The sequence below is a fragment of the Xiphophorus maculatus genome, chromosome 14 (genome assembly GCF_002775205.1).
Source record: "Xiphophorus maculatus strain JP 163 A chromosome 14, X_maculatus-5.0-male, whole genome shotgun sequence".
NCBI lineage: Eukaryota > Metazoa > Chordata > Actinopteri > Cyprinodontiformes > Poeciliidae > Xiphophorus > Xiphophorus maculatus.
Window position 1 is genome coordinate 6881139 of NC_036456.1, and position 14467 is coordinate 6895605.

Here is a 14467-nt window from a genome sequence, read left to right on the forward strand (position 1 = left end):
CCCCGATATGGAGAAAAAAAGCCACAAATAATTTTGTTTAAGAAAGCCGGTCTAATCTAACTAGGAGGATGTTTTGTGCTCAAATATCCATAACATTAAAAATGGAGGAATAATCTAGAATTCAAATTGTCAAATTTAAAAAAATGTTATTAAAGTGTTGTGTGCTAGGCCTGAAACGATTAATCGTGATGAATCAATTATTGAAATGTCAACTAATTTAGTAATTTAGCCCTTTTGGGTGTCTAGTCAATTAAGGTCAATCATACATCATCTGGTTCTTATTATAAACCAAATTATTTAATCATCTGTTGTTCAAATCACCAACTCTTTCTGTGCAGACATGAGCCACCAAAAAGATGTAGTTGTGCGTATTTTTATTTTTTTTTGACAAAATGTAATACTAGAAAGTTTAATAAGACGCGGTTGCTTGTCAGAACCCACACTAACAAACCTCCTGCGTTCGGAGTATTACTCAACATTATACGACTATTCAGTATAGAATCACCCTCAGAGAGGTTCAACAATAACATACCCAAATGTTGGTGAATTTTCTCTCGGTGATCATTATCGGACCCTGAGCCCGGTCCCTCCAGCTTCCACACCGGGCCGCAGAGTCTCCGCTTGTTTCATCCAAAGAGCACAGAGGTCAGCGGTCGACAAGTAACAATGGACCTCAGCTCGGGTAGGGACAGAGAGGGTCACTGTTGAGAATGAGATCACATTTACTGAGCATTTGTTTTTCACATGTTTGTGTGTGTGAATACCATTATGCTGCCGTTTAGTTTTCAATAAAAATCAGATTCTATATATATATATTTTTTTTATTTATTGGTAATAAATATATTTTATGTATTACATCCAAATTGAATATTGCTGTTATGACCGATAACCAATATTTTAGCCGATATTGTATCGAGGGGTGTCCAGATGCTGCTTTTCCACTTCTGATATGGTATTGATAGCACAGCTGTGAGTACTGGCCGATACCAATATTGACCCGATTCAATATCAAGCTTACTTTTACTGCTTAATTTGCAGTGTGGAATGTTGGCAAAGACATGATCAAGTGATGTTATTCAAACGGAGACCAATAATCAACAACAATAGGTATAATGACTGAGCCATTTATTATTAGCCAATGGGTCTTCATGTGGGGTTCAAGCGCTACTGAATAGAAATGCTGGGGCGGACTAAATGCTGGACTACTGGAGAATGAAGAATTTAGATGCAAGCCAATATAATCAGATACTTGTTTTATTGGCTAATATCTGACTAATTTCTGATATTGGATCGAAACACCTCTAATTATGACTGTATGCTGATGTTTACATATTTAACCCTTTTGACACCTTGAAGAAAATTGTAAACCCCGCTGACTTCACCAGTGGATCGCAGCTTTCAACTCCCCACAATCCTTTGCTGCATTACCATTAGCATTATTACATGACCAAGCAAATACCACATGATCAAACTCTTTCCCTCCCTCACCAGAACTAAACGGCAACAAGATGGTAATAAATATCGGTTGTTATTATCTCCACAGTTTTACTTATACCGATACCAATGTTTACAAAAATTACTATCGGACGATACCGATGTTGGTGTTAATATCGTGAATCATTAATTATTTGATTTTGCCTGGTTTAGAACTAATTAATTATAATGGTTTTTTTAGGGCCGTTTTTAAGTAATATATTGATAATGGCATAACAATGCCAGTTCTTCCTCTCAAAGACCAATACACTTTAATTTGGTAAAGAAAACTTCACATTGGAACTAAAAGACATTTTAAATATCCAAAATAAAACACAACCAAAAACAAGAAATGAAACTGAAATAAAAAAATCCCCCACACACATTTGAAACCACGAATAACATGGATTATGAATTCTCGGTCAACAAAATTCCCAATCAAATATTATTAACCATCAGAATAGAAGGGATCAGTAATTGCTTTACTTTGACTGGGCCCTTCTAACACACAGATTGCATAACCTAACCAAATTTTCAGGCGAAATAAACCCCACGCAATTTTCTCCGCGATCTCATTTCGAGTCGGATTGTTTACATTGTATAATTTTCTCATCAATGGAGTGCTCCGGCTCTCCGTTGACTAATTACTGTGCAACCCACGGGCCCCAATTAGCCCGGTCGGACTTGGGATCGATGTCTCGCTGTTTACTCATTCTCTTGGTTTAGCTGCTGAAGGTGCAGCAGAACGAGAAGAGCTCCTCGTCTGCGTCGCTTGTCTGGCTTTTGACGAGGAGCGGAGGAGGCGAAGCGAGAGCTAGCAGAACGCTGGGGTTGTGGATTCCTGCAAATTGTTCGGATGAAGAGACACTCATGTTTCACATGGCTCATCATCTCTTCTCATCTCCTCCACACTCGTTTACACATCGCTCTTTTTATTTACCATCGCCCTCCTTCCCTTATTCCTCTCTGTTCAACTCCTCTCTTTCTCTCTGTGCCTCGGTTGCATTTACTTCCCCCAGTTTTCTTTTTTTGTCCCTCTCCCCCAGGTCCAGGATCAGTGGCATCTAATGCTTTCCACTCCGGCTGATTAAGTCGGCACATGTACCCTCTTTACATTATCGCTAGCACACATACACACTGGTGCACCGGCGTCCCTGTGGAGCTAATCAGCCCTTCTCTTAGTACTCCGTCTCTCTCCCTCTCTCACTTTCCGCAACACCACTCCAGACCTAATGAAAAAACATGAGCTTTGAGAAAAACCCAGCCCAGACGGACAGATAGAAGAAACACTTTTTTTTAAAAAGGAGTAGCTGCAAATAAAGAGAAAGCAAAGGAGATATAAAAAAGATGCGAATTATTTCCAGTCGATTCCAGGCTCATTCTTGGATATAACCGAAACATTTCAAATTCAGATTCACTCGTTTAGCAGCTAAATGCTGTCGGTCGCCAAATATAGCCAAATGAACAGGTAGCACCGTGACACACCTTTGTATTGCATAGCTTCAGTCGCATTTGTATCGACTGAGAGGCCCACCTCCTGATGTGTGTGTGTATATCAAAAAAGAGAAGTGCCACATTGAGTGAATGATTTGGAACAAACCCGGACAGGGGGCCGTCTGTCGTGCGTTCGAATGAGACAACGCAGCGAAGGGAAAGGAAAGGGCAACCGGCGCCCGATTACAAAGATGAAGACTTCCTTTAGGAGCCTCCCCTGCCTCTGCGACCTAATGAAGCTGTTCTGTAGTTACCAGGTGTGAGAGCTGGCAGCTTATGACGTCCCGTGGAGAAGAACAAAAAGGATGCTGGGGAAAGAGGAGGAGCTCAAGAAGAGACGGAGACACGTGGAAGAAACTGAAGGGATCCAAACCCAAACGGAAAAGCAGACCTGATGTGAACGATCAATTCAAACGTGCGTGTGTATTGATGGTTTGCGCTTGAGTGACTCGCTGTGTTACCTGCATGCGACGAGCGGAGACACTGAATCGTTACGATAAGCTGGGGGGACCTGAACATGCGTCGGCTCAAATCGATCTCCATTAAAGCGGAGAACGGCGAGAGGCAGCCAAGCTGTTGGGCTCCGGTCAGATCGTGTTGCCCGCCCTGAGATCAAGTATAAATTAAAGAGGTTTATTCATCAGCTGCTGCTTGTTAACAGTCAAGTCAGGTATTTTCAGAAGACATTGGAAGGTGTTTGGGTACATGTTCAATCACCTTAACTTTAATATCCCTAAAGAAAATTAATGGAAACTAGTTAACTCCACGCTGGAAGGACTATGTCTCTCGGCTGGTCTGGGAACACCTCGGGATTTCCCCGGAGGAGCTGGAACAAGTGGCTGGGGAGAAGGAAGTCTGGGCCTCCCTTCTGAAGCTGCTACCCCCACGACCTGACCCCGGATAAGCGGAAGAAGATGGATGGGTGGATGGATGGTTAACGCCAGTTAATAAATTCAGTCTACCTGTGTATTATTTAGGGTGTTTCCACACCTGATAGTCCAGTAGACTGTTTGATTGGGGACCAAAATTGTAACATTTTTCACGTTTTCAGATGCTGCAGTTCAGTTTCACACTGAAATAATCCAAACCCTTTGAAAAACCTGCTCACCTCCTCGCCTGTGGTGGCGCTGCATGAAGAACTACTGAAGGAAATGACATGAAAATCTCCAAAGAAGACACGTGCGCAGTTTCCTCCTTCGCAAAATGCAAACAAAAATGAAGAGGCGTCAGATTTTAGAGGTTGTAGGATTTCTTTTTTGTCTTTGTCAAAAGACATGCGTTCAAGTTCATGCGTGTCGCATGAACTTGACTGGGACCTGCAGTGTAAATTAATACAACCTCGTCATGCTGCAAGTTCCTCTATTGCGAAACAAATAGAAGCCATTTTTCTCATTACTGCTAGACTCTCGCACTTATATAGTTTACATTTATCCTGACTTCCTTGCGCTATAGTCCGCTTCCTGCTTTTGGAGCGGTCTCCGGTTTGCTTGGCGTCCAAATATGAATTCGGACCTTCACCAGAGTTCATGTTCATTGAATCAAGAACTACGTTTTTTTGGCGGATCAGAGTTTACAGTTTTGGTTTGCATCAAAGTTCAATTGTGCATTCACACCTCCCCAAACAAACAGCACTTTCTAGGCATCCGAACCAGATTTTGTTTAAAGCGGACTAAACCGGGCTGATGTTTCACCTTAAACTATAAAGGTTTACAACAAATTTAGGATTTAAAATAACTTTCCAAGTTGCGAACCCCAATATTATCATCGTCTGTATTAAAAAGTTCATGTTTGGTTGAATGCCATGTTTGCCATCCGGACATAAACGGTTTCAGTTTTGTGTGAAGTCGGCCATGCCAAGGGCAGTGAAAGATCTCTGTTCCTGTTCTGACTCTACTGTATTATTACAGTGTTTGCATTGCGACGCGCATGAACTTGACTGGGACCTGCAGTGTAAATTAATACAACCTCGTCATGCTGCAAATTCCTCTATAGCGATACAAATAGAAACTTGAAAAGAGCTCATTTCCCATGACTAATCTACAAGAAAAGTCTTCCTGAAAGAGGGGAAAAAACACTCTGTTTGGGGCTCTTGGGCACTTGGAATATTCATTTATATAAGAGGAATTTGCATGGAGTTTGTTGTTTGGGAGGCACGTGCATGTTGCAAATGCACAACTTAACAAAAGAAGAGTGCTATGAACAAATATTTGCAAGTAACAAGAAATGGAGCAAGGTGAGCAAAAAGCCGAGCTCTCTTGCATCGGTCTAATTTCTGAAACGACAAAAGAAAACAAAACAAACGCGTTCTTTGTGCTCTCCTGCTGCCCTCGGCACATTCCCTCTCAAAGAGATGGGTCGTTTCACCCGTTCTCGGTGTGTTCAGGTGAATGTAACTTCCCTCAGTTACCCAAAAGGCTACTTCTCCTCCCCATCCTCAGCGCTTGACTGAAGGTCTAGGAAAATCGAGCCGAAGCTCCGCCTTTCATTAATAAAACTCATGCCGTGTTCGCTTTGAAGTTCTAATTTATGTTCCAATAAACTTTGTCGCAGCCTCACAGAAAGACTTTCTTTGTAAAAAGTATGGATTTATTGACGATCTTAACAGAGCGTGCCGTCTCTTGTCCCTCGCTGCGCGTCGTTGTTTGAAACTCTGTGGTTTGGCAAAGCACCGCCCTGGCTTTTCTTCTAAACAATACACGTTCTCAGGGGTTTTGCTCGTGTTTGTCTTGCACATAGGTACTGTGGCAGAAAGTAGTTTCCCAAAAGGAATTTTACTGCTATTTTAAAGTTACTAAAAACCTGTGTTTTGATGCTTTTAATACCATAAATGGCATCTACCGAGCTCCCTGTTGGATTCAGTAGTGAGTCTTGCCGGTAGTATAGAATAGTTATTTTTCTTTAGTTTTGCATAAATGCATAAAGCTGTGGTTTGTGTGCAGTTCTCATTCTGCTGTAGCCATATTAAGCAAAGTGAAATGATGTCGGTATTCATAAATCAACCAGTCTTGCTCTTTGGAAAGCGAAATAAGAAATCCTCATCTTCCTGAGAACAATATGCGTCATATTAAAAGATGAAATGGGAAATTTAATATGCATTTCCAATCATTCAATTCATCTAAACCAAAAAATAAAAACCATACAAACACATATTTACTAAAGAAAGAGCAACAACACAAATGAATTTGCAATCTGCTCGGTAAAGTACTTACTAATAACATAGACAGAAATCAGCTACATGAGTTAAAACTAACTCAAGCCAAACATTTATCAGAGTTATATCTGTTACCCACAAGTTAAAAAGAGCAGCATTTATTTATTTCGTAATATTAGGCTCTAAAATCCAACTTTAATCTAATTAAGGGAAGAACTTAAAACCTAGATGCAAGGCATTTTTTGTTGTTGTATACAACCAAAGTGCTTTACAGGACATCAAAGAAAATAATAGCAAAAACCTTTTAGTTTTTGCTTAAAAAAAAAAAAAAAGAGAGGGAGACCTTCATATCATAAGCGCTTAAAAGCATTTTATACAAAAAAAAAGGGTCAAAATGTAAATTCAATCTCACACTTAAATCACTCAGCTGTGATCTTGTAAACCGTTTACTGGAGTCTTTGATTAAAAGCTGCACTAAACCGTGTTTTCGTTTGTGCTTTAAAGGAGCCTTGATTTACAATACCGCTTGTGTCCATCGCCTTCGCTCATGCTTGTAATTCACACCGTCTACTATGAAAGTTGAAGCTGGCTGATTTTAGAGCTCTTGCGTTGAGCTCGCAGGGCTTCATGCAGCCTGCAGTAAAAATCGATGTGTTGAGAAGCAGAGCTAGTTATTGTTAGCAGTTGTCCAAAAGGGCTTCCAGGCAGGGACCAGCCGCTTTTAACTCCAGGAGTCTCCTGCTGCTGCTGTTGTTGTTGACTGTGTAGCTCAAAAGTTCAAATGTAAAATCGTAAAAATAGGAACCCATTTCCTAATAAGCAGATGCATTCAATCTCGTCAACATTTTGTTTTAATTCTTCCTGTTAGTAGGAAGTTATTCAGTGTGTTCTGTTAAGCTAATGCTACTTAGCTTTATGTATTTCAGATTTCTTGTTTTTTCTATTGACTACAATGTAGTAATGTTTGGCTTTTATTTTTATAATATTTAAGATTCTATTGATTTTTACCACAAATCTGTGATGGTATTTTTTTATGAGGTGATGAAATTCTCTCTGCTGTTTCTATGAGAACAAGTTTCTTTGCAATAATTATTATTTTTTGAATAGTAAATCATGTTACTAAATTGCTCTCCAACTCTTCCAGTCTTATAAACCAAGTCCTTGCAAAGTCCAGCATATACGTTTCTACAAAACGGCATTGTTTTTATCGTCGTTTTCTTGCCAATCTTACCATTGATTGGAAGTCTTTGCAATACATGTTAGACGCGCAATGATTTGTGGCTCTTATGTTGCATAACTGAGCTAAATAGTTAAAAAAATTTATCTAACCTTCAGCAGATCTGTTAATACTACTTTAGATAACTGTCAGCATGTTGGCTAATACTCTACAAAACATGCTGAAGGTTTGCTAAACCAATATTGGCAAACATTCACGAGGTTAGCCAATACTACTTTACTCAACCTTCAGCACGTTAGCTAATACTACTTTAGCTAATCTAAAAGTTACGACTTTTGTCTTCCTCTTACTTCATTTGAAACACCAAACTGTCACTGGAAATAGCTAATTTTGAGTCGTCTTCACTCAGAAATCGCTTCCACACTGAAGAGTGTAATTATTATGACCTGATATTGCTCAGGTTTGATCTTTTCCTTATCAGAAATGGATCAAACCTTTGGGTTTCTGACTGACTAGCTGCTCGTCAGGGTCAGTAAAGCTGAAAAATGTTTGATTACTGTCAACAAGCAATTCCTCTCTTTATTTTCCATGCATATACAGTACAGACCAAAAGTTTGGACACACCTTCTCATTGAATTCAATTAGAAAGTGTGTCCAAACTTTTGGTCTGTACTGTATATTAGATGTTATAGTGTTAGAAGTTACCTTAATGTGTTGATATAAAATACAGAGGAGGATATTCCCAACACCTTTGACTTTTCATTCTTTCACACACAGTAAGCTGGACTCGGATTTTATTGGCCTCCTCATTTAGGTGAAAGAATTAAAACTTTGTTTTTCAGGAAATTGCGAACAGTCTTATCAGAATCTGATCCAATGCCTTTAAAAATACAATAATAAGAAACCTAGGTGGTTTTTATAGTAGAGAAACATCATGAAAGTCCTAACCTAAAGATCACAGACACTCGGCAACAGGTTACACAGAAGTACTTGTCAGTGTTGGAACATTGCAGGATCTTATAGCGCTCCGTCTGGCTCTGATGTCTCGGGCTGCCGGTTTTTTTATAGATTGACATTTCTGGACCCCGAAGTTGAATTTTCCCTTCCCGGTCTGTAAATGACTGACACCTGAACTTCTCCTAACACTTCTCCAGAGAACAGAAAGTCAGGAGGTTTCCCCCACTCCCCCCACTTTGACGTCTTTCTAAAGTTGAAATTTCATTTGATTGTTTTTGTTCTTGCAGGTTTGTATTGTAGCAATGCTTTACTCTGCTTTTAACAAGCTTGTTTTGCTTGTGCGTGTTTGTGCTGCAGATCTGATCCACTGCACCAATGAGATGAACGTCAACATTCCCCAGCTGGCAGACACTCTTTTCGAGAGAACAGCCAACTCAAGCTGGGTGGTGGTCTTCAAAGCCCTCATTACCACCCACCACCTCATGATGTACGGCAACGAGGTACGGGACACACACACACACCCACGCACACCCCCACACACACACACCAACCCCTCCAGGGCCGTCTGTGCAGGCTACATCAATAAGCAGCGTTATTACTCAACTCTGTCTGGCGTGTTCGTAAATACAAACACATTAGAATGTTTTATTCATGTCCGCGTCGTCGGTTCGATCAGAAGGAAAGCCGACGTGTGTGGGATCGAGACGGCACGCGGAGGAACCGAGGACGCATGCCACGGACACAAAGCTCGGAGTGATTGAAACGGCTCTGGAGTGCGCAGAAATTAATTGGCTCAGTGCGAGCTAAAGGCAAGATGAGGAGACGGGGATGGAAGCAAATGAATAATCAAACGAATTAGCTTCACAAAAAAACATTGCTGGAAAGATAGACGAACCCGCCGCCCTCTCTGTAATCTGACATGAAAATTCAGCTACATGGTCTTTTCTTATTTATCTTCCTTACTCTGCAGTGCGTACAGAAAGTCTTCACACCTTTTGAGCAGTTTATTTTGTCCGTTTCCAACTAGGAAAGCACGGCACCCACATTGATTTTACTTGATATTAGTTATCTTTTAACGTATCGATCAGATAAATGTCTGCCGGTATAAACAACCAATCTTTATTTTTTTAATCTTTCTGTCATCTGTTGCTGTTCACTTTTTTAAAACCCAGCGGTGTCAAAACGGTTGTGAAAAATACATGTAACATCTGTAAATATTGGTTGTTCATAACAGCTATATTAGTGTCGGTTGTTGATATTGGCCCAAATTCTCATATCGATGTTTCTCTGGTTGCAATCACAAACTTTTTGTTAAAATTCCTATTTTAGGATTTTAGGCGACAGACCAACGCAACTAACACAGCGACAATTATTTCAGTATTCAATTATTCTATCAATTATTTTTGACGATTAATGGATTAATCGTATAATCATTTAACTAAAGCTTTTATTTTATTCAAAATTAGAAATACATTAAAAATGGAAATGAACAAATTAAATTCTTTTTTTAATAAAGAAAATCAAGATTTTACTGCCTGCAATGCAATAACATAACATTTCTTTTTGTGTATTTTTGATCTTTTGTAACAAATTATCTATATTATTTGTACAGTTTTGCCTTAAGTGCTGCTCTGTGAGTCGTCTTTTTTATTTTTTTTGCACAAATGGCGTGTTTTTGAATCTTTATGCTCCAGTTTACGATTAATCAATCACTAAATTAGTTGATATGCCAGTAACCGATTAATCATGAATAAAATGATTCATTGTTTCTGCCCTAGCTTAAATAAAATCCAATAGAACTATGGGTGCACCGATTGCAGAGTTCTGGCCGATCACCGATGATCGGTACCGATATTAAATGAAAAAGCCTGACCTGCCAATTTTGAGAGATACTGGTATTTTAAACCTTTTTTGTTTATGTTTTTGCCTGAAAAGTTGTTAAATTTATAAACAGAGTCTCTTGTTCTTAACCCCTAAATACAGCCAGTAAAGGAGATATTTGCATTTTTTATTATTTTCTAATTTATTCAAAGCAGATGTTGATCTTCACATTACATATTCCACTTTGCATTTTTAGTGATCTTCAAGTTTGCAGCCGGTTAATTATTCAAGTTGTTCCCCCTTGAGAGACAACAGGTTTCGCACATTGTGTCTTTTACATAATGTCAACTTTAATATTCAGATGAATTTGTCCCCACTGTGGTGTTCTAGTGGTTATAGTGGCTCGTTTCTGTGAAAACAGCAGTGGAAGCTCAACGCTGCTTTGTCTTTTATCATCCTGAATCATCTGAGCGATTTGCAAACATTCCCGTTTAATCGTCATAAGCCTGTATTATAAATCGGGCGCTTCCCGACCAGGTAGGGGGTCCCAGAGCTCGTCCAACACGCAACTTAATTCAGGGTCAAATGGATGATTCCAGCAGAACACACACGCTGCTGTTGTCACTGCTGCGACACACCGTTTCACCCAGACAGATCAAACACAGTCGTGCTTTTCAGCATTTATCGTGAACCACCTGCTGGATTCAGTAAGTGGAGTAAAAGTCTGCAGTCACAAACACACACACCTGCTTCTTTTGTTTTCCTTCTTTATTACGGAACGGGGAAATTTCACAAAAACCATTAAGTGCTACTGCAGACATGCATATAAGTTTTGGAAGTAGAGCAATATTTTCCAAGTACAGAATGAATGGATTAATTGAAAACGGTTGGGAACTGATAGAATGATGCTGACCGTGACTTGCCCAGAAGGTTTTGGAGACGCAAACCACTCTGGTTTTAGTGAGCTATAGATATTCTTTGATCTGTTTGGACTTCGTTGCGTTTATCTGTATCAGCCTGCGCTAGCTTGTCAGCAGGGTGGCTTTTTCAAATAAGATTTTGTTGGAAAATAGACATAATTAGATTCCTCTGAATGTCCGACTATCTCCTGTGAAGGAAGCCCATTGTGCAGAAGGTTTCTATTCCGACAGTGTGACTCACTGAATGAAAAACCACTGAATCAAGCCTGGCGACTGGCCGTTTATATTAATACATCCTTTCTTCTGCCTTTGGTGGATTACTGTATCAAAAATCCCCTTTTTGGGATTAAGAAACGGCCCACAACAAAGTGATGTCACTGAAGTTGAGCTCATGCTCAGACCTACTGCAGTAGTTTTTACTGATGAGGATTTCATTTCAAACTCATTTCTGGGAAGTAAATGGATAAAATGAACTATAGCTAAGCACAAAAAAGAAATTAGTGTTGGCAACTATCAGATCTGGTTGGGTGTTTTCTAGTTGAATTCAGTTGAAGTCATGATTATTTCTCTGGTGCAGATTTAAATGGAGACCCATTTGCTTTTTCCACAATATATAAAGCAATAATACAAAGATATAATCAGCAAACAGTTCTTTTTCAGCTAATGTCAACAGGCATAAGCTTTAATTCAGATCTGTGTTGCTTTTGTAAAAAAAAAAACTGGTAAGTTAAATAGGTGCTAATGAATTACACACCTAGGCATGGACTGGTAGCTTAACTGTTTTAAAAAGTCAATTTCAAAGCCACTTAAAGTTTACATTTTATACGGTGGGCAGACAGAAGTTCCTTCTCCAATTATGTTGCTGTTAGCCGTCAGTCACCTGCGTATCACACCTGAATTAGGAAAAACAAAAATATTCAGAAGGATTACTCTGTCGGTTTAAAAACAAACAAATTCAAGAACTTTGTCCCGCAGCACAAAATAAAATCTAGCACTAGGATAGTGCTTTACGAAGCAAATGTTAGCATGACTGTTAGTTGAATTAAAAGGCTTTTCACTAGGGCAAGGAGACATTGCTAATAAATTAGCTTTCTTTAGCTCGCCAGTCTTCCACACATTAATCTGCAAAGAGCAGAAAAACAAGAACTCTTTTGGTAGTGAGCACATTTTACTCTTTCCTGTTACCATTTTGCAAAACTATTTTGTTGTGATCATCCTCCGTAGTTTTTTCTGCTGTATTTTAATGCGGAAACACAACAGTTAATCCTGCTGTATAAATGATCCAACATTTATTTTTCACAGGTATAAGGACGTATTCAAACTGTATCCATAAGTTTCACACATACATACACATAAAAAAAAAAAATCAAATAAACAAGTTTCTGTAGCTGTCAGTTTTTTTTAAGTGCCTAACATGCTTAGAAAACAACAATAGAAATAATGGAAAATGCTACCACGCTACATGGCCTTAAAAGCCTGTCTAAAGAAATAAGTCTTGAGTTTAGTCTTAAAGCTTAGTCAGAGGTGGTGCGGCGGTCTGGAGGGAGTTTGTTCCAGAGTCACGGTGCTGCCGCTGGAAAGGCCCTCTCACCCCGAAGCTTTGGCCTTGTTCTTGGGACATCTAATAAAAGCTGATTTGATGACCTCAGGGATCTCTCATGCACAGGAAGACCTAGAAGGTCACATAAATCTGGTGGGGCAAGGCCGATCAGAGCTTTAAAATCAGACGGTAAAACTTTAAAATCAGTTCCTCGATGGACAGGGTGCCAGCGTAAAGAAGGGCGAGTTGAAGTCGTCGTTGAGACTGAGGGACATGATAAACATGAAGTCCGAGATCATGTAAAGTTTATTACAATAATCGAGCCTAGAATTTGCAGACACTCGAATGGCCTTCTCTAAATTGGTGCGTTTAAAAAAAAAAAAAAAAAAAAGATTTGAGATCTGAGGTTGAAAAAACTTCCAGTCGTTCTAATCTTTCTTGTGATCGACAGAAGAGTGTAGTGCTTAAGGAGCCAGCTGACTGGCAGTGTGAAGCTGTATTAATGGTACGATAAGGTTTAGAAGATTTGAAATGTTAACTCTTTAAAACCTGGTAAAAAGACCTTGCTTTAATGGTTATCAACCGTGACGCTCAACACGCTCAGCTGTGTTATGAGCCTCTAAATGGAAATGACTCATAAATAAAATTATTTTAGTTTTACAAAAACTAAACCTATTCTAGACCTGGTTAGCAACAACCCTATTATTATTTTAAAATTTGAAAACCTATTTTTGTCTTTTTAACCTTACGACCGTCTTCAGTACGGCCCGGTTCTTGTCTGTTCGGTTTGATGCGTTTGGCCTCCAGCTTCCTTTCGACGACTTAAAGAGCGTCGTCAGATCAGCTTGATAAGTTTCTGTTTGGAGCTCAAGGCTAAGCCGTACCACCACCTCTACCTTCCAGACATCATTACCGAACAGGCCCGCAAAGTGAAGTGAAAAGGAAAAGGGAGAAAGAAAGGAGATACTGACTGAGATTTTAAGCAACTTTAGTTCTGGGACTTTTTGTTCTCTTTCTTTCCCCCCCCCATTTGGATTTGTTGTATATTTTAACTTCAGTCCGATGTCGGTCGGTTTCCCCAAGGAGTGGGTGTGGACACGCCACAGCTCTCCGTTCGTAGCGTGCCAGCCTGCTGAAAACCGGAGGGTTGTTACGAGCGCAAACATTATGTAATCCTAACAACCCTCTCCTTCTGATAAGAGATCTTTATCACAAACTGCAAAACAAAACGGCTCTGCTCTCGTGAAGACCACAAACAAAAACAAGACGAACCCCAACGCGAATGAAGTTGCCACACTTAAACAAGCGAGCCCTGGACGCCGACACGCCCCGCGAAGCGCATTCCTTTTAATTTCCTCCAATTTGGAGAAGCATTCCTTCCCTTTTTTAGACGGGAGTCCGCTCCAGTCCACGTTGCGTAACGGTTCCCTTTTGATGCCTGTCCGTTTTATTGCGCCAACATAAATTTCCTCTGAAAAGAGGAAGAGCCGAGTGTGAGATTGTTGCAGCTGGTCCAACCGAGCGCCAAAACAGCCACTGCTTTTAAACTTTTTACTTATTTATTTTTTTGCTTTCGTTTTAGATGTTGTGTTGGTGCTCTGAGACCAAGCGGAGCCTTTGAATGATGACAGATAGATAAGCCGTGGTTCCCACAAACATGGCATTGTCGTGAGCTGTACCTCTATCGAAAAGGATTGCTCAGACTCTGGAAATTCCTGCAACCGTTTTTTTTTGATAAATGAAATCATGCTAAGTAGGTCACTGCAGCACAGCAGGAAGTGGCTGAGAGGTATTCCCGAACTGTCGGCTGATTTCTCTCCGAATCATCGCTGCAGATTGAACCTTTTGATTCTGTGTCACACTGTGCCTCCACACTGATTGCGGCGCTACGCTAATTGCCTTCTTCGGCGTTCAGCAGCCCGGCAGCTGATAAT

At 40.0% G+C, this 14467-nt stretch overlaps 1 protein-coding gene across 5 annotated transcripts in view; it reads left to right on the plus strand.

The window, feature by feature from the left end:
* LOC102219765 (phosphatidylinositol-binding clathrin assembly protein-like) overlaps nt 1-14467 on the plus strand; it is a 100783-nt gene that overhangs the window by 19946 nt on the left and 66370 nt on the right. For all 5 annotated transcript variants that reach the window (XM_023346175.1, XM_023346179.1, XM_023346176.1 and 2 more), the window contains exon 2: nt 8610-8752. In XM_023346175.1, coding sequence (XP_023201943.1) covers nt 8610-8752 — 143 coding nt within the window. The remainder of the gene's footprint in view (nt 1-8609; nt 8753-14467) is intronic.